The sequence below is a fragment of the Pipra filicauda genome, unplaced genomic scaffold, assembly GCF_003945595.2.
Source record: "Pipra filicauda isolate LSUMZ 115617 unplaced genomic scaffold, ASM394559v2 scaffold57_size4234018_pilon, whole genome shotgun sequence".
Classification (NCBI taxonomy): Eukaryota; Metazoa; Chordata; class Aves; order Passeriformes; family Pipridae; genus Pipra; species Pipra filicauda.
The window spans coordinates 4,205,267-4,232,803 of NW_024104731.1; the positions used below are offsets into that span (position 1 = coordinate 4,205,267).

The following is a 27,537-nucleotide window of genomic DNA, read 5'->3' on the forward strand; positions in this document are numbered from 1 at the left end:
GAAGCATCGTGGCATTAACATCTCAAACCCTGCTAAAATGAAGCATTGACTTTCAGCTAGTGATGGCTGAGCTTTGTGGAGATCTTTGAGTGCTGTCACAGCAACTCTCAGTCAATAATTCTCTTCCCTGGATATCAAAACCAAAAAGAGAAAGGAATGGCATATTCTCGAAACTAGACTTCTCTTTATATAAATTGAAAACAAGTGAAAAGAGTATTTTTTTAAGATTTCTGTTAGATCATTATGCCTGTTGCTTAAGTTCTCTGTATTGTTAAATTAGTATTGCTGTTTTCTGTATTAAAAATTGCACTATTTAAATAGAGGCACTTTAAGAATTTTCATTACATTTTCATGTGAGATACTTTTTCCAAGGAATTCTTCTTAAAATAGCATATATGTGAGGCCATTTTCTTGCAAATGCATCTATCTGGGAACATGTTATATATGAAAAGAGAAAGTTCCTAACGAATTTAAAAACTTCCACCCTTCTATTTTTAATGTCCCTAGTCATTAGAGTCCACTTTAGATGACAAAATTGTTTCCTTCCTGTGACTTAGGAACTCAATTCATATTTTGTTTGTTTGGAAAGAGTAGGAAATCATTTTATCTTCATCATAATCTGTGTGCAATTAAGTGTTGTTGAGGTTGTTGTTCTGTTCTGTGCTGTCTTTGCTTTCTTTTAGCTATTCCTAATTTAGAGTTGTAATCAAAGGGACAGATTAGTTTGCTCTGGGTTTTGTATATGAATTTATGGGGTTACAGCAGACAAAGGTGAGTTGCTGGGGTTTTTTGCTGTAGTTGAGGCCCCATTGACAGCTGAGTTGTCAGGGTTAGTGGCAGCATCCTCAGCGTCCCACTGAGCCGACTGTGCCTCTGCCTGCACCTGCCATGTGAGAGTGGACAGAGGTGAGCTGTGGTAGGAGATCTGGTGGCTGTAGCAGAGGAACAATATACAAATGAGCTCTGGAAATATAATGGCCGTGGGGTCCCTGAGCGACTGTGGTAGCAGCTGTATGTCAAGGTGACATTTTGGAGTTTGCAAGGGGTGTCTGTACCAACAGTGGTAATGTCATTCATTTCATTGAGTGCTTTTAGGTGTCAAGGACTTGAAAACTATGATCAACTCATCAAGGAAAGTATAAGTATTTATAGGAGGATTACTTCATATCTGGTTGCTCAGGCCAAATGAACTGACACCTTAAGAGACACAAAAATAAAACCCAGGTTGTGTCTCTTGGCTTGCAGTAGACTGCTTATGGGCTTTTAGGAAACAGCAAACATTGTGGCAAGTGCATCTGCTCCTTTGAACTTGTAAGGTTTTGATTAATATGTGCAAAGATTGCCAATTTAGGAAAACCCAATGTATCAATTGCTCACCATCCGCCTATATATGTGACAGAAGTCATAATTAAAACTAGACATTTCTCTACCATACATTTTTTTTTCCTTAAAATCCCTGATTGCTCCTGCCCAGCCTTGTATTAGATGTCTCCAAACTTAAGTTATTGTCTGAGTCTTTGGATAGCTTTCTTAATAAAAAATTCATTGTTTGACAACATTGTAAAAAGCCTTGTGTAAGTTTTACTGTAGTTTTTAGTGTTTTCTTTCTTCTACCTTTTACATAAAATTCAGTATTTCTAAAACCAAGAAGCCTTTCAATAGATTCACATTAATGAGAACCTTTTTCTTCACTTCATTTTTCAGTCATCAGCTGACGTTCTAGTCGCTGTCCTACAGGTGTTTTTGTATTGCTGTAAATGCCGTACTTGTGTGATGAATGGTAAATGTGCATTCTGTTAATACATAATTCAGACACTATTCCATTTGGAATCACACTGGAATGAAGGGATTGATAATTTCCAAGTAAATGAGTGTGTGGAAATCAGACAGCTTATTTATTTTTAGGCATTTAAGTTGTCAGCTTTTGTGAATGTTTGTGTTCTCTCACATTCTTGCTGTCTAACGTTGAATTTCCAGGGACCATCATGTGTCTAGAACCATTTAACTTTGCCTGTGCGTATGAAATGTAACACTGTGGTGGTTTTGGTTGAATTTCAAAATACAAAATGTAGCACAATAACAGTCTTATGAGTGAACCGAGATCACTTCAGGTAGATGGAACAACATTCAGTGCTTAATTTTTAACTGTCATTTACATTAGCTGTGTTTTGAAGTGCAAGAAAAACTGACAGTGTTTAGGTCTATCGTTGTATTTGTTTTTCCAGCTGTTGTAAAGTTTTTAAAAAATATTGGCAATAGTTATCCTGGTACCTTCTTATTAGTAAAGCCACTATCTAGTAATGAAAACTATTTTCCTTACGTTTCCTCAAAATCTGTTCTTGTATATAGATCATCTACATGTATATAAATGTATGTGTATATAAAATCACAGTCTTAGCAATGTCCTGGTCCAGAGGATAGATAAAACCTAGGCTAGGTAGTGCTCTTTAGCTGACTTCATGAATGTGCCTGCTCTCTTGGAGATCTGATGCATAGTAAATGTACTCTTGAAACAAAAATCCTAATGCTAAAATAAACTATCTTTTCTGTCTTACCTAGATAAACAGTGATATTTTTTATACCTTTGGGCATTTCTCTGGTATAGAAAGCCTTCAATTCCATGTCTGCCCTTCTTGGAGCTCCTTTCTCTATGAGTGTCTAGGTTCATTTTAGAGTGAAAGTTATAATAGTTTTTCTAATACTTCAATAGGAAATTTATTCACCTGTAACAGAAATGCAATTTTAGTGTTGTTTGTAAATGTGTGAAACTACTTGGAAGAAATCTCTTGTAGCCTATTTTACCTAATCATGGATAAATTTTATTTATTGGATAATTAGGTATAGGGTTTTTTAGTGCATATGTTGCTTTCATGAGAGACTGCAAACTTTGAAGGTGGATTGATTATATTAGAGCATGAGCACAGTTTGTGTAATAGGGTTTCACAGGTCTGGTACACCTATCTGTTCTCTAGTAGTTTTTTTAATATTAGTAGGAGTCACGTTTTAGGTCTGTTGCTCTCTAAACCCATTCTTCCTATGCATATCTCCCAGAAATCACATTAAAATTCTATTACTATCTGCAAATATAATTTTTTTTCTTCCCTTTGCCCACAGATATGCGTGATAAAATGAGGAAATGGAGGGAAGAAAACTACCGAAACAGTGAACAGATAGTGGATGTTGGAGAAGAGTTAATTAATGAATATGCATCTAAACTTGGAGATGACAGTGCGTAAACAACCATTATTTTTAAAATTCCCATTGTCTTATTTGATTATCTCTTTCTGGTCTCTATTTTATTTAACAGCCTTTTTGTTGTCTTTCTGTATGTGATATTGATAAAATATATATTACTTTCTTAGTCTGTTAGGCATATTTTTTCCCAAATATGGGCTGCAGAGAAAACAGATGTAAAAATTACCTGATAGAACTGTTAGCTTGCTATATTTGTAGTTGGACTGTTATATGAAAACTTTTGTTACTTAGCCATTATTTGACTGATTTTCTGTTCTTCAGCACTGTGGCAAAAATTGAAAAGTGGCTGTTCTGCAGGTCTGATCAGAGAGCAAGTCCTAATGGGGACCTGTTTAGAAGATTGAAATTATAGTGTTGGGAAAAATAGAGAATTAGAGCTTTTTTGCCTTTCAAGATGTCAGAAGGTACTTTAGTACTAAAAGCACTAAATTGATTAAATATATTTTTAATTAATTCCAGCAGTTTCTTAATTTGTCGTTGTTTCAGCAGTGGTCCATGAGAGTAGAAGGGGAAAAATATACAGACAGAATTCATGAATCCTATTTATGTTATAGGTGTTTCCTTTTATCTTAAAAAAAAGCAAAAACCAATTATCTTCATTTATTGTCTCTTTTTTGTCCAGTTTGGATAATTTATGAACAGGTGATGATTGCTGCCCTGGACTGCAGTCGAGATGATCTGGCATTGGTAAGTTTTCACATTGACTTTTCCTTCACACTGTGCGTTTTTGTCCTGGGTATCTCTTCCAGATAGTTTTTTGGATATTCTGAACTCCATAGCTTGGACTGGTGGAAAGAATATCTATCAAGAAATACACTTCTGGGAAGAAACCGCCACCACCTACCTTCTCTAATGTGTAACTTTTGTTTAGACAGACCACATCTCTTCCAATAGCCATGAAAATATTTACAGCTACTCTGGTATGGGCTAAATGTCAAGAATAATATTGAAGTTACCATATTGTACAGAGAGTGTTTGTTTATTGAAAACCTCTCAAATTATATTGGTTTTCTGAATGTTTTGAGGTAAAATGTCCACTCATACATATCATGTGTTATGTTGGCTACCATCAAAGAAAGTCATTGACATGTTGGAGCAGGTCTTCAAGATGAATAAGGAGCTGGACTGCATAATGTATAAGGAAAAGCTGAGATCTGAGTTTGTTAAGTCTTGAGAAAGCCAAGAAGGGATTTTATTGCTGTCTTTGAATATGTACTAATGGGAAGGCATAAAAAAGGGTGGACACGTTTCTATAGATGTGAAAAAAGAGTGTGAGACAGAAGCTGAAACAAAGGAAATTCCAATTAGATATTAGGAAAAACTTAGTGAACGCTTTATGATAAAGGGCACAGAGAAGCTGTGGAATCTCTATTGGAAATGCATAAAAATAGATTGGGATATGGCCCTGCACTTTCTTGGAAACTGGCTCTGTTTTGAGTGGGATTTGGAGCAGTGAACTGCAAAGGGCCCTTGCAATCCAAATTATTAAGTGATTGTTGATAAAAGTATTATTAATGGATATTTGAGTTTTATCAATTTGTATGCAAATTTATTTGAATGATACAAATAACAATTTAGATAAAATTAGTTTATTTTGAACTATAACACCTGTTCGTTAGATTAAAAATAAAAAAAACAAAAAAGAATCAAAAAGAAACCCCAAGTAACCTTAACTAATCCTTTAAAGGCATCAACAGAAAAAAGGAAAAGTGTATTTTGCAGAAAAATTTTAATAATCTTTTTACCCCTCCTTCACACAACAGTTAGAAGAAACCAGAGGCTTGTCTTGTGCCCTTAAAGACATCAAACTTGAGCTTATTGTAAGTAAAAAGACATTTCCAGGACTCCATATCTTTCATGGGGATTACTTCTCCAGTGCCTTGTTCTCAGTCAGATGGCAAAATACCTCATGAAGTCTTTGAGCTTCATGTCATTTGGGTGAAACTTAATGCAAGGAGTCAGACTAGAGGATGCAGTTGGGAGAAGGCCATTTTGAAAGTAGGCAGAACAAGTTTATCTTGCATCCGAAATGCATATGGTAAAATGGAGTATGCTGGAAAATACAGCACAAGACTTTGAACTTGTTGTGAACCCGCTGAGCTTCCCTCTCTTTTGTTCCTCAGAAGAAAATACTAATGTAGTATAACTGTCTGTTTAAACAAAAACAAATAGACTTACTGATTAAATAAATACATTTCTGTGTCCTGATTTATATGTAAAAGGGTTTTGGTCTTATTTTCGGGGTCTTTTAAGGAAGACTTTCACAAAGTTGTTGAAGGAGCCAGTGTTGAAAGATCAGTTGTGAAACACTCTTTGTTTTTACTAACCCTGGCAGGGATTTTAAATTTCAGTTTCTGTGCCCTTTAAGGAATAATGAGATGAGGGAATGCAACGTTTTATATGCAGCTCAGAAAGGAGGTTAAAAGCTTAGAGGGAAACCTTAGGCTTGTTTCTTAGTTTTTAATTTGACTGATTTATAATAAAGTAGTTAATTCAAACAAGTCAACATCATACGTGGCATTTTACTGCTGCTGTAGCTCCAAAGTAGACAAACAACTCTGGAACTTCTGGTTTTTTCAGCAGTGAGCTCTTGACAGCTGTGATGCATTTTGCTTAGGGGGACAGGTCTCATCTACTCCAAATGAGAAGACTGAGGTAGTTTTCAGAGTGGTTTATCTGACTTTTGTTTTTTCTTTTTCTTTCCTCGTTTCCTTTCTGTCCTGCACAAACTTGACTGTGTAATGCATGTCTCTGCTGCAATCAACCAGTTGTTTCACGCACATTTTAGTGCAATCACCTTGGCAGCACTTGTACTACCAGTGTTTTACCTGCTGAAGTTCAGGTTTATATTTCTTTGCCTTTGTCAGACCTTTAAAATTAAAACCCGTGACTTAGAAGTCAGAATGCAAATTAAGTGCAAATTAAAGTTTCACATACAAATGACATTTACCATTGTAACTGCTGAGTTTCTGAGAGAATCTCGAAAGTAGATTATTGATGTGGTGCAGAACCAGTCCTCAATAACATAAATGATTATGGGGATTACAAATTAAGTTTAAAAAGAGGATATTCAGTGCTGCTGAGTCCAGAACATTTTGAAGATGTAGCTGATGTAGTTAATTCATGCACTTTTTGTTTTGTGTTGCAGTTCATGACTTTCTCACAACTTTTCCTGTGACTTTATTGTGTCTGGTAGTGTAATCTGCGGGAGTTTATTTTGGCCTTTTGGCTGCTGTGTTTGTTTGGGTAGTGATTGTGTAGTCAGATCTAATGTATGACTCCTGCACTTGAACACTAGTTCTTTCATATTGTCAGTGAGATTTTTTTAAATGTAAATGCCCATCTGCAGATTTTGGAGTTCAGTATTGTCATGTTACAATTTTTGTAAATGTTACAATTTTTGTTATTTGAACATTTTATTGGAGAAGAGTAGTAGGTGTTTTTATATTAAAAATCACCATCCTTCAGAATTCCCTGATCACTGGACCACAGGTGGATTTATTGTCCACAAAAGTTCTTTTTAAAGCCTATAATGTTGTTTGGGTTTTAAAAGCCAAAGTGAAACTACTTTTCTAGAGTAACTAAGTTGATTGTGATAAAAATAGTCTATGCTTACTTGAGGCTAAGCATTACTATTTTGGTTACTGTTTCCTTTCTCTCATCCTTGTTTTTTAGCATCTGGGAGAGATGTGAATATTCCTCTTGGATGTACTCTAGCAACCTGTTTACAAAAACAAACTGTTACTTCTGTACTTTTTCCTTTGACCAGTGGATGTGATGAGATGGAAGAGATTATGTCGATAGGCCTCTGCTAGAACCTCAGCTCTGAAGAACAAGTTTCAAAGCTGAGTTGTATAAAGTGTCTAGAAGAGGAGGATTCAGTGTGAAGGTTTTAACGTGATTCAAACCACTGGTGTCTTTGAGAGCCTGTGGACTGTTCTGCCTCCCACCATAACGAGTCAGCTACAAACTCTGCAATGCTAGATATCTAGCCACGTTCATGATACGGTTACAAGTTAGTTTTGCTCTGGGGAAGTTATGACTCAGTCCCTCTACCAAACATCCTTTTTCACTAATCCAGAGAAATCTTCCTGTGATGAATTCTTTTTATCCATCCCAGGTGTCTCATTGATTTCAGGAGTTAAAACCTATGCCTCTTCTTCCAGCGGGCTGTACCCAAGCCAGTGACAAACATTTTCTTTGGATTTCAAAGTTTTATTTTAAAAATAAACACAGAGCTTTGTATTAGCATAGTTTGTTCCATTGTGAGATATCCATTTATTAAAGAAGTATCACATAAGCTCTTACTGTCTTTATTTTGTTTTTTTACTGTGTTGTGTTATTACGCAGCAACTGAGAAGACTTAAAGTTTTAATAGTATCAGGGCTGTTTTAATAGGTGAGTTTAATTTTCTAGGCAAATAACTATTTCCAAGGAGACCTCAGAATCTAATGACCTGTATGGAAGATATTTCTTAAAACCAGTCTTCTATCAGAGTTTCTGTTTCTGACTTTTTCTTTATCAATGCGTTGCTTATATCAAAAGTTGGTATTTACTTTTACTTAAAACTGCCATTCCAGGTTGTTGAATTATCAGCCAAGGCCTTTTTTTTTATTTCTTTTTTTTTTCCTTTTGTTGTCTCCTTCTGTGTAGATGTTTGTATTCACAGTAGTATTTTTGGTTCTTTGTATAGTTTTGTCTTCAGGAACTAAGGCGGCAGTTTCCTGGGAGCCACAGAGTTAAACGATTAACTGGAATGCGATTTGAAGCTATGGAAAGGTAAAAACTGATTTTTAAAAAATATACTTTCTGTCTGGAAAAGTGTTTGCTCTTTCTTAAAAAAACATTCAGGCAAAACATGAAGTCATGGCAAAGTCATGGCAAAACAATGCTGGGCAGTTTCTTTATTGGAAATAACAGTGGTACCACGATCATATTATAATTTTTAGACATCTCTGTTACATTTTTGCAGGTACTGTGCAGTGTTTCATTTTTGCAATCTTCCCATCAGATTTCCTAGGCCAGAAAGATCTCTTACTTGACAGTAAAACACTGCACACTTTTTTGGCAAATTCTGTGAGGTATATATTTCATCTCTTAGAGCTAGAGAAGCATATGAAAATCAGTGCCATCATTTTTTCGCCTTAATTATTGTTCTGTGCTCCTCATTACTGCAGGGTGCAGCTGTTTACCCTTGTTTTCTGAGTGTGGGTAAATGAACTTAATAAGGATTAAATCTATGGAGTTTGTTACAGAAACAACTCAAAAAACACACAGAGTAGAATGGCAGAACCTAAATATCAGACTGACCTTTTTGAAATATCCTATAGAATGGTTATAACATACGAAGTTTAAAAGGAATTACTAAAATAGTGAACAGATTATTTATTGTCCACCTTTTCCTTGGTTACATAATTGATATCAACGTTCTGTTCTGAAGCCCTTGTCTTGGGTGTTGAGAAGGCCTTCCGGCTTTCAGTGCCTTTGAATACTGGCAGATCTGTTCTGTGCCCCATTTTGCATACAGAGTTGGTGAGGTTTGGAGCCTTTGGGCCATCTTGATACAGAGGAGTTGGAAGTACACCCTAAATGCGTTTTTAAAAGATCTTTATTTAGCAAATGTTCTTCTGTTACATTCTGAAAATGGTATTTGATATGAGCCACCAATGATTGTCCACTGCATGAATGAAAAAGAAAGAATAACTGGACTCCATCCACAGGAGCCATCTCAAGGTGACTAGATATTTCAGGTTTCACACTCGCTTTATATTAAATGTGTATTCTTGAAGAAGTTCCATTAATCTTAACTCTCTTGTCTTCATTTTATATAGGATAGGGAGACAGTGAGAGAATGGCAGCAGATTTTCCCCCTCCTGAAACCTATTCAGAAGTACAATAGATCATAATTCAGTTCAGGCTTATGTGACTGCATTGAAGATGTTATTGCATGGGAACATGTCTTTGAGGGAGATGACTGTTGCACAAACATTACGTGTGGTTTCAGTAGTGAAGTGCTATTAAGCCACAGTTTTCTGAAAGTGCTCATCAAATTACTTGACAAAAGATCTCTGTCAGGATAGATCCTTGAGATTGGAGTATCAGGGAGCAGAGGCATTAACAAAAGCTGAGGTTTCATCTTCATAGATTTTCTCTAGAAGTGAAAGACAGAGGTTTCAGCTTTGGGTTGTCTTGAACAGGAATCCATCTGCAGATGCTCTAAGCCATGCCCTGGTGAAGCCTGTCTGTCTCCACTGACTATAGAAGAAGTCTAGGAAAACTTAGGTCATATTTTCAATTGAAGAAGGGAACTTCTTGTTAAATTCTAAGTGACTTGTAGGATCTGAGAAGGGTCCTGCTTTCCCCAATAGGAAGAGGAAACCATGAAGAACATCCCCATAGACTGAGACATCCTTGTAGACACTTGCTAATCAAAATAATGATATCCTGGAACTTCACCATGTCAAGCTGGGATTATGGCCATCATGTTCAGTCTTCTAAAATGCATTTGATAAGGTAGCAACTAACAGAGAACACGAATACAGCATTTTACAGCACATCTGCTAAAGTCTGTCCCAGTCACCTTCTACTCGTTTCTGCTTTTGTACTTCCTTTCACATTTCCTCTCATACTTTATGGTAACTGGACTGGACAGCTGAGCTGTGCTTATGGCAGCAGTGCCTACAGAACAGTGAGAGTACGTAAATGAATGTCCGAGGTGAGAAGGAATGTGTATCCTCAAAAATCAATCAGCAGTACCACTGAAAAACAGCTTGTTAAACTATACCTGAGGACACAATGTATGCCCTGGTTCTGTGGTGATAGCACAACAGCTGTGTAGTCAAAGGTGTTTTGAATTGAATTATTTCATTTGTCAAGTTTGGGTCATGTACACTGCTGACTGAACACACAGATCTCTTTCCCAGAACGTTTGAAGTGCTCACAGCGCCTGAAGTAACCTGTTTTGAGCATACTTCAAATAGCAGAATTAATTAATTAAAAAAAATATATAAAAAAACATGGTGGAAAACATTTTCTTTCAAGACTTATGTTATAGTCTGGGGTAGATTCTTCTGTGAATCTTTTCAGTTTGATGTATGCAGCTGCTTTTACTTTTTAGAAGTCACAACAGAAAAAACTTACATGAAGGTTTAAATTACAACAGTGAAGTGAAATGTCATTATTTCGGATTGCCTTTCAAATTTTGGAGTTTCTGCTTCTTGGGAGATGGGAAAGGGAGTGTAGGGATGTGATGGTTGGATCTGTTTGGTATAGAAAAAGAGAGGTCAGGAGACTAAGATATTGGGTATAGAATATCTAAGTTGCTGCTGAAACAGTATTCCATGAAATAATTACCATGTGGTTTTTTTAACTTGGTAACATGAAATACTGCTGTTGATATTTAGCACTCACTCAAAAGATTTTCTTATAAATATAGTTTGCTTAGTATATGTGTATTATATTTCAGTATAAGAAGTGCAGGTGGGTTATTAACTATTGCAAGGACAGTCAAAAAATCAGGAAATCTGTCTTAGCAGAAATAAATGCAAACAATTTCTTTGAACAGGTATGATGATGCTATCCAGTTATATGATAGAATTTTACAAGAAGATTCAACTAATACAGTAAGTTTAAAAGATAATTCTAAACTGAAATGTTTTGATGTTTGAAATTGTAACTATTTGTCTCACTGTGGAAAAATGTGTGTCTGTATTACTGTTTGTTTCCTTTAGTTTCCTAGTATAATAACCTATGTTACCTTCATTTCATGATGAGAAGACGTGATGTAATACCTGCTTAAACACTGATTTTAAAGACAAGGTTATAACTAGCAATCTTTCCAGCAGTCTTAGTAGCATTTAGATTGGGCCTTTCAGCTGTTTCATTTCCCTGAATATTCGGTATTTAAAAGACCAGTATAGTTTGCCATGTGTCTATTGTATTCCTAATGCTTTATCTTACTTAAAGATTAGCTGTGACTACACTTAGGTAGTGCTTGAATAGCACCTATTTTGATTTATTGTCTGGGACACTTTACCAGCTCTTGAATCAAAATGCATAAAGCATGCCAATCGTATAGAACAAAATGTGAGGCAGACTGTACTGCTCTTTTAAGCATTTTTCAAATACTGGTTGTGGAAGCCACAGTGAGCTATTAGATGCCAAAATAAAAGTCTAGAGAAACTTGTTGCAATATGTTTTCATGCGTTTTTTCACACAAGGATAAAATTAGAAATATGAAGCAACTATGGAGTTTCAAAATTTTATGTGACATGTTGGAAAGTATTGAGGGTATATGTTTGTGTTACTTGGTTTTGAACAACTGTTTATTGGGTAAACTTCTGTGTAAATGTAATACTTGGGCTATTGCAGATGTTTTGGCAGTCTCAGGTAGACTTTCCTAGGTGTGTGTTGAACCTCTCCCTTTCTTTGGTAGGCTTATTTGATGGGCTGTTCTATTCAGGAGGGGAAAACCCACAAAAACACAGATAACTGGGATTAACTAGGGTATGCCAGAGCTGGATGTAGATCAAGTGCCATCAGTTAAAGTAAGTAAACCATTAAAAAAACCCACGAAACAAATTAAAAAACAAGCAGCAACAATAAAAAACACCCCAAATCACTGGAAAGTTGCTTTCAAGGCAACACATCTGAAAACCTTAGTACCAAGTTAAACACTCGGACAACAGGTAAGTTTAAGTCTGTCTGTTAGCAGTGATAGAACTGAGAGATTTTGTGCAAGAGTAAAAAGAACTATTTCAGTTCTTCATTCTTATTTTTCACTCTCCCTGGAGCAGTAGAAGTTTGAGCTCAAGAAGTTTTGAGCACAAGAAATGTATCTGTCCACAGTAAATGGTGGATTTTATGAGTGTATGGCCCAAAGAGTTTCAGAGACACTAAGTCGTAAGAGCCATGGTAAACCAGCATGGAACCATTTACAGTGTAGTCACAAGAACAGGTCACCAAGGTGCATTTTATGACCTTTTGCTGACGCCAGTGGAAAATGGAGCACCATATTACAATGACTTCTCTGGACCACAGATCTTTGAAGTGTGCATTTCTGGCAGTTTTACTCTTCAGCTGTTGCAACATTGCTATCGTCATCCGAGTGGTTTGTTGGATGGTTTTATAAAACAAAATGATATATTTAAATAAGTAGAATGCAAGATTATTACCTAGTTTGGATTTTCTCTGTAACAGAATTATGAAGATCCAAGAAGTTGTAATATTTAGAAGCATAAGTTCTAAATATTAGAACAGTTGCATGGTTGGATTTCTTAAGATCTGAGAATAGAATTGGAGAATGTTAAATGCAAAGTGGAAGTTCCTTGCTGTATAGCTGTAGAATAGGTTGGGTAAGCCTTACATGTGAAGAGTGAAGGGTAAGTAGAAAGTTTTGATAAATTGTCATGTGCAGATTTCTGTGTGTCTTTTACCTGTTAATTATTTCCATGCAGACATGTGGCTGCTGTAGAAGATAAATATTTCAAGATTTTAAAAAAGCAACTGTTGCTGAGTTTGCCTTGGCACTCACCTTACCTTATAGACATTTCTTCTGGTCTGCTGACACATGGAGTTGCTCATATACATTAGACATTTTGGCAAGTCCTTGAAGTGAAACATAGACATTTATTCACATGAATCATGTAAAAATCATACCTTGCGTTGACTGATCAAATAGAAGCATGGGAAAAGCTTTTCCAAAAAATTATTTCTTTTAGACACATAGCAGACTTTTCCAGTATGAAAAGTGAACTTTGAGCTCAAGTTATGTAAATGGACATTTACAGTTTTGGATGAGGTTTTGTCGCTTGCCAAATGCCAAAATTAAGATAACAGTAATTATTTAATTTCATTTCTTACGATAGAAGTCAAAGTAGTCTTTGTTTTTAAAATATCATCTCTCAATGTTTTATCTCAATTTGAGCTTACTTGCTGAAAAAGATGACTCATTTGACAATGGAGCAATGTTAATGTCACTTCAGAGATTTGTTGTATTTTTCAAAGCATGTAGGTGTTGAGTAATGATCTCTCTCTTCTAAAGACTTTTACATTAAGGAATGAAATGTGACTCCTGTGAACTGCACAACTTGCATACATTTCAATAGCGTAAGATTTGGAACCTTTTCCATTTTTGTCCATTTTGTTGAAATGAAGGCATATTAGAGCTCAAGGTGGCAGATTACTCTGTTATGAAGGCTGCATAATATTTTCTATTTTCTGTTTTATATTAAAATTTCATGTAGTATCCAATTGAAAATCTTTATACTGATGCTGTGTAGTGACTAAGTTGTTTGTAGATCTTCAGATAAAATGCTTATTCTGTTTCTGAACAATTATTGTCTGAACAAAAAAAAGAGGGTCATTGTTTTTTTAGTAGCATTGGTATAAGGACTTTTTTGTTTGTTTTTGCTGTTAATGTATTTCATTGAGAAATCCTTATTCTACTCTGCTTTAGAGAAAAGACTTTTAGTTAGGCAACAGTCGGGCCCTTCTTGAGGTAGCCTGTCCAGGAGTGCAAAGAAGATTCTTGATGAGAACAGAAATTGAGTTCATGTCTCAAGACTTAGGCTGGTGTCTGTCCCACTCCACTGTCATCCTGGTGCATTGGCAGTTTCTCCTGATTGTTCAGCTCAACTATCAAGACGATTGCAGAGCATTTGGTCAACACCAGGGGAAAGTGAGATAAGACACACAGTTCTGCTTTAATTCTAATCCACAGAAAATCTGATGTCTTTATTAGGATAATTCCTCTGCTGTTTTTCTTGCCACTTTTTCAACTAAGCTTTTAATACAAGAAGACACTCTGTATGCTTGCTTAGCTTAGGGCATGTGAATAATCTCATTAACTTCATGGGTTTAGTAATGAAGTTGTGTGAACAAAGAATTAAAAATTAGGATTTTCATAATAAGATGGTGTTCTGAGTGAAGGTGGTGTCTTCCAGTGTTTATAAAATAATTCACTAACAGCTCTGTTGTTTATGGGAGCGGGCAGGAACAAGTGTATGCATATGGTCACATGAAATTACACTTTCCCTTACTATTGAGATTCTTTTTGTAGACAAGCTGTAGAAAGACATCTTTCAGAAGAGGCACAGGAGGTGATTGAAGACCTATGGGGATACAGAATACTGGAAAGATTCAGAGCAAAATCTTAGTCCTTAGTGTCATGCAAATAGTCAGCAATATATTTCATGAACATCCGAGTTTATTTCTTTCTGTGATTGTGCATTACCACCACTGACCGTATAGGTAACTTTTTTCCCCCCAGCTCCTTGTCTCTAGTAAATAAGATGAGAATAATGAGCACTAAGTTTGAGCATTGGATATCTATTTATTATCTGAACTGTGATAATTCCTTAAAATTGCTGGAGTAGCTGTGCATTCATTTTGAACAGAGACATCCTGTGACGATCTTGCAGCTTTGTACATTGACCTATGGGATGCTCTAAGTTGCAAAAAGGAAAATTGCTCACCAAATGAAATATCTGCTAATAGAGGGAATTTTCTGAGGTGATGTGTGTGTTTCATTAAATATATGGCAGCACTGCCAGGAAAGACACAACTAGTCCTAAACTTAAATGTGTATGGTGGTAGTTTTAAAGGGAGTCAAAGAGCTCGGCACTGTGTCTGATGCAGGATAGAGTTGGTGAGAGATGTGAAGAACTGCAGCTGCCCCTTCGGTTAGTTCCCAGTGAGAACTGATGGTTAAGATGTAAATGCACTATGTGGTTCCTAAAGAAATGTGGTTTGCTTTTGACAGAGCATCATTTATGTTTGCAGGGGTTTTTTTTCTTGTTCTTCAGTCATGATCGGTGAAGTGAGAGAGCAGAGTGCATTCCACCATTTTTCCCATGTTTGGAGTCTCTTTTAAATGCTGATGGAGATTTTGTCCCTTGAAATTAAGTATTTGAGAACATTAAGAACAGCTGTCCTTGAGTCGTGGTGAAAGTCCATTTTACTTGTCCTGTGCCTGACAGTGACCAATAGCAGATACCAGAAGAGTATAAGGCAGGGCAATCACAGTATGCTCTGGTCTGTTCTACCAGTTTCTATTCATGTTGCAATTTTCCTGTGCCAGAAGTGCCAACTCTGTTTTTAATAACTCTTCATGAAATTTCTGCATAGATTTATTTTTAAACTTGTGAAAGCTTGCTGCGCCTGTGTCTACATCATCATTCAGAAATTAAATTTTGTAATTTATTAATTAATGCCTTTAAATTCATATGTTACTGTTGACAGTTGTTTTCTGCTCCCTTTATTAATGCTCATGACTTCAGAGAGCTTTTACTCTTTTCTTCCCTGTAAGCTTAAGAAGTCCTAATATCCATCATTTATTGTTGCCATTCTGTGCCTTGAAAGCCTGTTGCTGTTCTGGGTGTCATTTTTCCCTATATTTGGGTGAGAGATAAGAGGACAGAACAGCAGTCAGTATTAAAAATACAAGAGTATTAAGGAGTTACAAGTAACAAAATGGTGCCAGTGATTTGTTCTCTTCTGTGTTCTTTTCTGATAATTCCAATATCACAGTATTTTTGGTTTGGAGTTTTGGGGCAGGGTTTTTGGATGTTTTTAAGACCTGTTCTGAACATTGAACTGATATTTTATAGACCTGTTTGTTGCAACTCCAGCATCTCCCTCCTAATTTGTCCCTGAACAAATTCAGACAGCTTTTCTGTGTATGTTAAATTAGTATTGTTTTATCCTATATGTAACCCTTTATCAGTATTAAATTTCAGACGATGTTTTATCACGCTGACATTCATTATTTTGAATGCTATTCTTTGCTGTTGGCTTTTGTTCTTTATACTTAACTCCTTATCATCATTTAATTTTACATCACTATTACTTCCCTTGTTATTTATGAGTTTGCTGAGCAGCAGTTTTTAGTACAGGTGATTTTTGGGTTCTCAGTGCAGAGAACTCTTTTCTCCTCTATTTTATACCTTTTGACTAATTTATTTATCTGCATGAAGACCTTTCCTTGTTAGACTTTGGCATCTTAGTTTCCTTCAGAGCTTTCAGCTTCAGAGTGAGGCATCGTGTTGAAATTATTTTTTAAGTCAAAGTTGACTTTTAAATGGATCTTTATTTATCCACACTCTTAGTGTCCCCTTGAAGAACTCCAGTAGGTTAGGGAAGCCTCACTTTCCTCTGTGTAAACAGTTCTTACTTTTTTTTGGCATATAACAGTTTTCATGTTTTGCAATTCCAGGCTTTAGTTTTTTTGCCTTTACAGCTTCTACCAGTTGACTGTATGCTGATGTTAGACTTTATAGGCTGTTTATTGGATGCCCCCTAGAATTCTGTAAAAAGTTATGTCTTGCTTTGACATTATCTCTAAAGAAGCAGCTTGAACTCAGCAGCTCTGTGCCTGCATAGGTTTGCAAGATGTACCCTGATTTAACTGTCTTCCATGACTAAATTTGAAAAACTCTGAAGTCTGGTAAGAGTACATTTGTTATTGTGGTTGTATTCAGATTATGTGGTATTTTTTGATATCTTTGTTGTAGTTGTTGACACTTCTGTTTTGATTTGCATATTGCAGTTCGAAGGAAAATATTTCAATGTATCAAACTCTTGGATCAAATACACATTTTTTAAAATGTTAAAAAAATGAAAAATTTCTTTTCAAGATGAAAAATGATTTGTTTAATGCTCTAATAGTTACACAGATAGGAAATTGTTTCTTTCTTACACCTATCAGTCCCTGAAGGTTCTCCTACTGGTACTTTCTTTGCAACCATGAAATTTAGAACACTCTTAGACTTTCCGTTGGTATGTTTTACTGATAAAATGCAGAAGTTGATAAATGTTCAAGTCCTCACTTCATTCTGAGTCTACTTAATGATAATTAAAAGGAATCATGACAAATATAGGATTAGTTCTTGTGCCAGATTGAGGATTATTAGTCTTTAAAAGAAATAGCTTAGAAAGGTTCACTGTTTAATAAATATGTACATACTGAAGTTCATTAGTCCATATGATACTAATTACAGTGTAAGTATTTCTTTAAGATGCATATATCTTTCAGTTAAGAATTCTGCATTTACAGAATCAACCAATAACCATTCTAGTGACTTTTTTAAACTCTGGAAAATTGTTAGGGGGAAATTCATGTCGTAGGATTTGCATGGTCAAAAACTGCAGATCTTGTTATAGCACAGAAAGTTTCACCTTTTCCTTTTCACTTAAAGTAGAAGGAGAAGGGAGATTGAGTTAATTTTTGTATGAGGCTTGTTCTTAAAAATGTTACTATTGTGAAGAACTGAAATGAACCTCTGGAATGTTATTTTTTTATCTTTATCAGTGCAATTGTTGTGACTATTTTAGTAGGCTTCTTAGATTTCAAAATAATCTCACATCCCTATAATTAAAAATAAATTTCTCATTGATATTCTTGGTGGACTTGAAATTAATGATTGAACAGATTTGAACTCTGCATTTTGTAGTTTTTTAGTATCTTGCAACAGGTACCCTAAAAGTGAATTTGTATTTTGTAATGTGAGGGTTTTGGTAAAAAGGGCCTTAAACATAATAAAACATGAAATTACCTGGTTTTCTTATATCAGCTGGCTGTAAGGCAGATAATAAATTGGATACATTAAATAAATGCTAGGTAAAGCTTCTGTAGAATTCGTAGGAGTCTGGCTTTTCTTATCAAATAACTGGTTTTGTCTGGTAAAGTGGTTATTAGTGTTGGCAGTGGTTTTGCTCAGTAAAGCCTTTTTTTTTTAATTTGTATGGAAATAAAAATTGATGCTGTGTGTGTAAATCCTCATTGGTTATGCTGCTGTCCTCAGGATGCTCTGCAAGCACACCGTGTGTGAGCCCCAACTCACAGAGCAGCACTTAAGCTGATGCACACAGGGAGCTCAGGGGCAATATAAATCAGAACAAGAATTAGAAGTCTGCAGCACACAAAACAGTGCATGTTTTGCTTGTAGTGCAGGCCTTGTTGTATATATTTTTCTTAAAGTATTGACTACTGGAGTCATTGAATTTGGAGTTGTTATTTTAAGAAAACCTGCTAGACTTTGTGATTCAAAGAAAAACTAGGAAGTCAGGTGGGAGAATAGTCTGTGAATACAAATGAAAGCAATAGTAGTTTGTTTTCATGTGTTTGTTTTTTCACCTGTCATATCACTCCTGTGAATCAGAGATCTGAATACTTCAGATTTATTGTATGTATCTTGGCTTTATGGTTTTATTTATGTGATGGGAAAATGTTACAAATTGCTTTAAAATAACCTCTACATCCTCACTGACTTGTTTCCAGAGTGTTTAAAGAGACTTTAAAAAATTCTATGCTGCTATACAACATTTTTTGCTCCTCTGTTTATCAGCACTGTTGTAAGTGGTTGAGCCTCTCTTTTGCAAACTCAGAGTTCTCTGTAAATAAAATTATCCCAGCGTTTTTAGGGTGACGAGAGCGCAGATTTAAAGCCCAGATGCTGCTTTGTTTTTGGTGATAAGGAAGGTGGATAAAAAAGGAAGTTTAAATACTATTTTTCCTCAAATAAGAAACAAAAGTGTAATTTGGAAGAAATTTTTCTGGGATTTGGTGCAGTGGGGAAATTCTGTCAAATGTATATGTAATTCGTTTAACTCCTAAGTGCTACCACCAGAACATGTTAATTATGTCTAATGCTTCTGTCCTGATTATTTGATTGCATTAGATGACATGCTTGCTATAGGTAAACATCAGTTTATATTTGTGACTAGAAATAGTTGTAGCTTTTCATAAATTAACGTCTTGAGGCTCCAGTGATTTATGTTACTTGGGAGTGCTGTGCATAAGAAATAAAGCAGCCATGGAGAAAAATCTGTTTCCAGGCTCTTTTGGAGGACTGACTTGGATGTGATTGAAGGAGTTGCCTCAGTAACAAAGAGGAGGGTGACTTATGTAGACTGGTCCTGTTTGCCGTTGCAAATTAAGTTGTCATATGAGTTGATTGATTTTATATATTTAATAGATTATTTTAGCTCTCAAGAGTTTACTTGTGGTCACTGTTGATTTCTTTTTCTTTAAATTTTGAAAATAACAAGCGAATTGTTAATCCAAGAGCTATATTTTAAAGTCGATAGCCTGTTACCTGCAAAAAAACCTGTCTCCATAGGCTTTAGCTGCATGATACACTCCTGTGGCTGTGCAGGCTGTTATCCCCACTTTTCCTTCTCTCCTGTTTTGGGCTCAGTGAGCAGGTCACTGGGCTGTGGATAATACCAGCTTTGGGTAGTGAGTTAACACTGCCCTGGTGTTCCCCCTGTAGCAAGGGGGTGACCTGCTTTACGAAACGCTGTGAGAACTCTTCATAAAACGTGATAGAGAACAATGGTTTTGATCGGGTTTTTTTTTTGTTGTTGTTGTTACTTTGTGGTTTTGTTTAGTAATAGCAATATGATAAGTATTTGGGATTATTCTTTTTGTATTTAAAGAAAATCATAGAATCATAGAATCAACCAGGTTGGAAAAGACCTCTGAGATCAAAATAAGTTTAATTATGCTGTTATCTTTATTTAAATAAAGAAAAAGCAAAAATAATCCGTGTGTGTTGTTACAGTGATGTGTCAGCAGTTAAAATTTCCATTTATGGCTTTTAGCCAAGTGTCTACCAGTAAAAGTAGAATGGTGTATGTAACTTCACAGGTTGCAGTTTGACAAAGAAACAGTGGGGAAAAAAAATGACCGTGGATAAACTCACTACACTGCCTGTGTCCTGATTTGTCCCCTGGTTGTTCTGATGAGTCTTTTCCCTGTGTGTGCCTTACGTTTAAGCAGAAGAGTGATGTTGAGTTGTTTTCACCGAATTTTTATCGAATAGGTGTTCATGGGGGAAGTAAAGGGGGTGAACTCAAAGGAAAGAATAAACCTAGAATCAGTGTTAAAAGCATTTCTATCTGGGCTATTTTGATACCTGAACTAGTTTGCCACTCTCCTCTTTTGGAAGCAGTTGACTTGTTCAAATGATGATCAGAGGATAAGAAATTATTTAGGACTGTAGTTATGTTTAAAATACTGTAAAAATAAAAGAACTCTTTCGGGGTATATGTGGCTGTGAACTTAAGGTACATCATGAAGAAATTGATTTCAGAGCTATCTGAAATTCAAATATTAAAATAATATAGGATTTTGCTAAAGAGTTGTCCACTCCCGTGCTATCAAGGCTTCTGTAAGGTGATACCCAACTGTATAAACTCTTTATTAGCATATGAAATAGGATGAGAGCTATGAAGGGAATAAGCAGTGGACCTTAGTTACCAGAAAAGTGTGCTTTATATTTTTTTGTCATTAATGTTATCTCATGGAGAAATGGCATCTCACGTCTGACTGCGGTGTTTGTGATCACCCAGGAGAGCAGGGGTTATTGCTGAGGCAGGAGGCTTGATGGTGTTTGTTTGAGGCATGTTATGCCAGAATTTGATTTTACTTTCATTCTGTCAGATTCCCGATCTGATGACTTTCAGGCTGGCCAAGGTGTGGTGCTCTTTGCTCCGAACTGGGAAGATTTCTGTTGTTTTGAATCACACCTTAAGTGCATCTTGATTCTCAGTTGTTTAGAGCATGGTGCTAATAACACCAAGGCTGTGGAGTTGATCCCTTTATGGGCCATTCACTTCTGAGCTGGACTTGATCCTTGTGTGTCCCCTCCAACTCAGAATAGTCTGTAAGATTCACAGCCTAGAGGCCTGAAAACTGTAACCAACATCCTTCAGAAGCTGGAGTATTGGATTGGAGTACAGAATAATCAACTATAAGAATTCTGTATATCTTTTCTCCTGGTGGTCTGTAACAACATTTATGGACTTCAAAACTTAAATATATTGTAATTCTTATAACTTATATTTCAATTTAAATAATATAAAAACATGTTCCACCCACATATCAAAGCACTGCTCAGGTTTTGCCATTGAAATGGCTATTTTGTATTCCCTTTACATTGCAGAGTCTGCTTTCTGCTCCAAGAACGATGAGAGACTTGTTTAGGAAATTGGTGTGTATTTAACATTAATTAAAGATGGCATTCAGCACTCCAACAAGAATATTTTTAAATGGCTGGAAGCCATACTTATGCTATGGAAACCCAGATGCATCTGTGGGATTCTCTAAGACTCAGTGGCCATTTCTCCTGTATAGGCATGGATCTTGTGAATGAAAAGGTGGGGGTCTTTGGAATGGCTGAAGATTAGCATCCCCTGCTGTTTTGTAATTATCAGAATCTGGACAGTCATTTATTTGAATGAAATAATGCATACAGTTTGTGCCTCCAAAGAAAAGCCTACATAATGTGATTGTAAGGAGAGGTTTTCAATCTCTCAGTGGGATGTCATAGGGTATGTTTATAAACTTCAACCTAGCAGTTTCTCTGCAATGGAATTCCAATGGTATTGAGATAATAATTTGCACAGTCAAATTGCTTTCCTTACAAAAACCCAGGGAATTATGAGGCCTAATCCTTTATTAATGTCAACCCATAGGCAGCAAGAAAGCGTAAGATTGCCATTCGAAAAGCCCAGGGGAAGAATCTCGAGGCCATCCGAGAGCTGAATGAGTATCTGGAACAGTGAGTGTCTTACAAGAAAATACGGATTGTGTTTTGCTATTCTGATAAATCTTTTTAATTAAAATGGAATTTGCATTTAATTTACGCTTTTGCTTCCATGCTGATCATTTACAGAATCCCTTGCACATTCTTTCCTTTTTTCCTTTTTTTCTCTCTTGTCTTTATACAGATTTGTTGGAGACCAAGAAGCTTGGCATGAACTTGCAGAGCTTTACATCAATGAACATGAGTAAGTTGTTTGCTAAGTCCACATAAAAACTGTTAATTTGAAATCCACTCTATGTAAGTCAAAAACCTCAGTGGTTTTTTTTGAAGGACTACTGTTACAAAGTATGTTATCTCATTTCCAATATAACAGGCATCAAGAGGAAATAATTACCAACCTTATTTGACTACCAAAAGCTTTAAGAAGGCATTTGATTTTAAAACGGGAACGGTTTACTTAATTACCTGTATGTTTCAGTGATTTTTAAAAATCTGATATTTTAAAAGAAGTGGTTTGAGTGTAGCAGGGAGCAGCACTTATTTCCTGTTATTTTTCGTTCAAGTGATGTATTTTACTTTTTAGATATGTTAAATTCTTTACTTCTAAAATCAGCAGATCACAGCATCTGAAATTCTGATTTTCTTTTAGCCTACCTCTCCAAGAACTTTTAGTAACCTTTAAAAAAAAAAGACAAAGGAAAACATGGATCCAGAGTTAGAGGCATCTGGTCGCCTGGGTACAAAACCCAATGCAGTCAAGAATGCTGAATGTTGTAGTAACTTGCTTATTGGATATTTAATGTTTTTGTTAGCTTTTTTTATTGCTGTAGTGACAGGAGGAAATCCCAGTGTGAGAGGATTAGCTCAAAGCCTTAGTGCAAGTTTTCTAATATCACAGCATTAATTCTAACCTCCACCCAAAGGCGTATCTTTTTTTTTCCTCTCTTTCTTTAGTTCTTCAGCCCAGCCTGAATTATATCACATTGTTTCCTTCCTTCCTTTCCAGAGGGTAGTAAAAGAATCAAATTGTCAAGGAAGAAATAGCTGTTCTCACTGTGATGAAAAAATTGTTCCCCTGTCACCTTTCCTTCCACTCCATTCTCAAAGAAAATAATTACTAAACTCTTCTAAATGCTGACTTAGACCTAAGGAATAATCTAGAATTTTGATATCCAGATTTCCATTTGTTTGAGGAAATTTACCAGCCACTTTTCCAAGAAAATAGCTATTAAAAAAAAAATTGGCTAGAAAGGTATTTAAGCTTGTCAAATCTGTCGGTACGAAAGTGAATGATAGAGTGGTGCAAACATACGTATTCCATTATTGGGTTTGGGGTTTTTTGCTGTAATATTTATTACAAAATTGTGCAATAAAACCTGAGAAAGAAATTGGTTTTGCTTGTATTAGTCTTGGTCTGTAATTCCAATAAAAAATAATATATAAAACTCTCTTCAGTTCATTGAAAGAATTTACTCTGCTCGCTGTACTTCTATAAGCATCATTATCATTATTTTGATGATTAAATGGGGAAAAAATTGGACTCTTGGCTAAAAAGCAGTTTGTTAATTTTTAAAAAAGAAGACAATTCATCAGCTTATTTGTTTTATCAGGCTCACAGATTTAGTCTGGCTTGTGAAATCACCATGCACTTATTGTTGTTCATAAGCACACATAGATATACAAGATTTATACAGTCCTCAGTTCTGCACTGTTCTGCAATGAGAACTGTGACTTCTGCTTTTGGTGGCTATCCTTTTATCTCCAAATTAAAATAGGTACACGAGTATCATATCATGCACAGGAGAAAACCTCAGTATATTTATTTTAAGATGCAAGATTTTACAGATTACATGGTTTAATACAGTCTCATAATATCTAAATTGCTTTTGCTGCTGTATTAAATATCTACCCACACTACCATTATAAACATTGCATCTCTGAATTTTAGAATCCTATCATGTAAACTGTGGAATAATGCTATCACATATCTGTAGACAGTGCAAATTCTACAGAAACTTCTATTAGTTGAAAGATTATGAAGCTAAGATTCTTCTAAATAAACCTACATTTTGAGCTTGACTTCTTAATTCTTTCTGAAAAAATTCTTTCTGAAAGCTTTCACCAAAAAAACCCAAGGGCTAGTCTTTTCAAATGATAAGTTTTTGCCCATTTGGTCCGATGCTGTTTGCATACATAGATTTGTACTGCTCTTAGTGTGTTTTTTTTTGATCTCACTTCTATGGTTGATAAAGTTAACTGTCAGTGTAAATGCTCTGGTCTGTAACTTGGTTTGTGAATCCTCAGAATTTTCTTGTAGGGAAAAAATGAATTAATTTGTAGTCTCAATTCACTGCCTTATAATATCTGATTCCTGTTTCTATTCATCACTCTTGTTGATAAGAAATGGCACTTATTAATGAGAGATTAGGATATTAAATTCTTTCCATGAGCTGTTCCATATATACTCAGACTATTAGATTTTGGTGTATTTTTTCCCTGTCTATAATGTAAACGGAGTAATTTGGTTCCAAACATAATTTAAAAATGAAACATTTTTATTAATTGTGAATCACGATTTTATGGGGGGAAAGTAAGACTTTTATTGTGCTGTAAAAAAAACTGAAGCAAAGAGCTGGATATTCTTGTTTCATTTTGTCGCTGTTTTTTATATTCCTCAGCTATGCAAAGGCAGCCTTCTGCTTAGAGGAGCTTATGATGACTAATCCACACAACCACTTATATTGTCAGCAATATGCTGAAGTAGGTATTTTCAGAGAAATCAATTATGTTTGACTACATTTTCTGTTTTTATGTTACAGAAGTGGTGAAAATGGTTTCTTTAATTTTTCCCTAGGAGATTTAAAAGAGTATACAGAGAATGTTGACATCTCATAGAACTGAACATGTTAAGAAAACTATGTTTTCTTACTCACTGTGACTAAGCTAAGAGTTAGGGCAGGAATTATCGTAGATAAAAACTCATTTTAAATGAACTTTTCTTGTTGAAGTGTTTATGCACTTTTCAAATTAAGTGCATGAGAAGTTAAAGTTCCACAACAATGCTACTTAGAAGGTTATGATATGTTGCCTGTTACTGTGGAGTCAGATCTTGGAATCCACATACGAAATTTTGCCTGAAGGAGCACTGGCGGAAGAGAGGTGAAAACTAGAGGTAAACTTAGAAGTTTTAGCTTAAGGTTTTAGCCATTTGCAGTCTTGTTTTTCTTTTCCAGAGTATGTATATATTTTTTTCTAAACTGTACTGTTAAGTCCTTAGGTTGGGTTTAATTTGTTAATGTGGATAAAATTGGGTAAACATTAAAACTTAAATCTAAATAGCTTTTGGGTAGAAAGACTGAACGTGTCTTCTAGTATTTATCCCTCTTTTTGTTGATCTAATAACTGGCAAAATGAATAGAAAATCAATGGAGTAATCCTCTAAACTTTGTGTGCTATTTTGCAGTTGAATACATAATGAAAGGCATTGTGGTGGTTTGTGTACTGGTGTCCTGCATGCTCAGGGAACACAGGGTCAGTGTGGATTTCTGGTAGTCAGAATTTAGCTTTAGAGTTTGTACTACTTTTCATAAGAGACTATCCCAAGGTTTTAAGTCTTTATAGGTGCAAAATAATCACTTTTGATTCTTGTAGCAATAAGTTAATTAAATTAATGCTAGCTTTTTTTTTTCCTATAGTGAAGTAATTTAAAATTCATATAATGAGAAAATCTTGGATTTCTCCCAAGCCAGTATTTGGTCTTTGGTAGGACTCTCTGATTTAAAATAACCACGTGAAACAAACCTGAAGTGAATTTTCATAATATCTTTGCTTCAGAGCAAATGCCTGAGGTATGAAAGACATGCAAGTTTCAAGAGCTTATCATTTTACAGGTTAAATACACTCAAGGGGGTCTTGAAAACCTTGAGCTATCAAGAAAGTATTTTGCACAAGCACTGAAGCTTAACAACAGAAATATGAGAGCTCTGTTTGGACTTTACATGGTAAGCATGAGTATATATTTTCCGTGTTATCATTTTGAATATGTCTATGCAGGTGTATTATCCTTTACCATTTGCTGGTTTGGTTTTTTTCCCCCGTTGGTTTAACGTAATAGTTCATATTATTAACACTGTTTTAATACTGGCTATGGACAATTTTGTGCCAGTAAGTACTCCTTACTTGAAGTGCTCTTACCCTTAAGTGTTGCCTGTGTTTTCCAAAGAATTGTAATTATTGGCACATAAAAGTACGTTCTTGGAAAAGGATTTAAAGTCATATTCCTCTCTGCAAGATGATGAACCGCTGAAGAGTACCAGCACAGTAGCACTGGTTCCTTGCATAGTGGATTTATTTATATAAGTGAAAAAGTCTCTGAGATGAGTTTAGTTCTTAAGTAATATTTTTTATTTTTTCAGGTGAGGGTGGCCATAGTTTATGTAGAGTCTTACCTGCTTTTAAAATGTGTTTTCTGATGCCACAGGGAAGAATGTGATGTTTTTAATGGCAGTTTGGACACACAAATGACATATTTTGTACTGTCACTGGTAACACATTGGATGGGGAAAACTAATCCATAACTCTGACTTTAGGAAAAGCAAATTAGATTAACTGATCATGTCCATGTTTGGTTCTTAACTCAATACATAACTGAACTGCAGTCTAGTGTAGCTTTAATTAGAACGACCAATTGTTTAAGAAGTTTAGCTGCTTCTTATCTGGATGCTGTTTGCCAGCAACTTTTAAAATCGTTTGTCTTTTTCCACTGTCACTGTGTCTGGGACTAGATCTGCAAAGATGCTGAATGTTCTCAGTATATTCAATGTACGTAAATTTTGTAGTTACACTGGTTTTTGTTCTTATTTTATTGTATTCGTAGTCTGCCAGTCATATTGCTTCCAATCCAAAAGCAAGTGCAAAAATGAAAAAGGATAATATGAAATATGCCAGCTGGGCAGCAAACCAAATAAACAGAGCATACCAGGTTAGTACATCATTGCTTTATGATACTCTTAACATGCTGTATAGTTCTTTTCTGCCCTTTTTTCAGCTGCTGTTTAAGAGGTAAACATGTAAACCAGCATCATTTGCTTGGATTTTTTTGCATTCTACTTGTTTGGTTTCCTAGAAGCCATAATTAATATAAGGGTGGTATTTTCCATTTATTAATTAGTATTATTTACTTAATAGTTTTAAACAGATTTTTTTCTACTGACATTAACTGAATGTAGACTAGTGTAATGTTGGCCTCCAAGACTTGGTTCTACAGCTATTTTAATAAAACTTGGTGTGCCTTAATTCTTAGAGTGACTTTGTTACCCGCTTCTATTTTACTAAAAAAGAAATGGAAATTCTAGAATTTGATTTTCCTTGAGTTTGCTCTGACATTTCAAAATCATATTTAATGATGTTTCTAATAATTACTTTAGAAATTGTGACTGAAGTTGGTTTTGCAAAGTTTTGTAGAAAAATACCTGTTGAATTGTGAAAATGTAGACTTTGTAGGCCACAGTCAAAGCTTGCTGAAGTCTTTAGAGTCTTTTCAACTCTTTGAAAAACTATGCTTAAAATTTTGTATTTGCTATTGTATTTTAAATCTTTATTCTTTTCTATAACTCTGAATGAAAACACGTGTTAGGACACAGGTTCTGCTGTCTATGCATCCCAAATATAGTTTGTCTATTTGACTCCCTTACAAGTATTCTTAATAATCTGCCAATTGAAGTTTATATATAAG

The 27,537-nt window shown here is 35.4% G+C and overlaps 1 protein-coding gene across 2 annotated transcripts in view; it reads left to right on the plus strand.

Annotated features, from left to right (window-relative positions):
* EMC2 (ER membrane protein complex subunit 2) overlaps positions 1–26,883 on the plus strand; it is a 30,276-nt gene extending 3,393 nt beyond the window's left edge. For both annotated transcript variants that reach the window (XM_027717564.2, XM_027717565.2), the window contains exons 2-10: positions 3,115–3,228; positions 3,878–3,942; positions 7,949–8,034; positions 10,820–10,877; positions 21,733–21,818; positions 21,988–22,047; positions 24,482–24,563; positions 25,694–25,804; positions 26,680–26,883. In XM_027717564.2, coding sequence (XP_027573365.1) covers positions 3,115–3,228; positions 3,878–3,942; positions 7,949–8,034; positions 10,820–10,877; positions 21,733–21,818; positions 21,988–22,047; positions 24,482–24,563; positions 25,694–25,804; positions 26,680–26,868 — 851 coding nt within the window. In that variant the 3' untranslated portion in view covers positions 26,869–26,883. The remainder of the gene's footprint in view (positions 1–3,114; positions 3,229–3,877; positions 3,943–7,948; positions 8,035–10,819; positions 10,878–21,732; positions 21,819–21,987; positions 22,048–24,481; positions 24,564–25,693; positions 25,805–26,679) is intronic.
* The last annotated feature ends 654 nt before the right edge of the window (positions 26,884–27,537 follow it).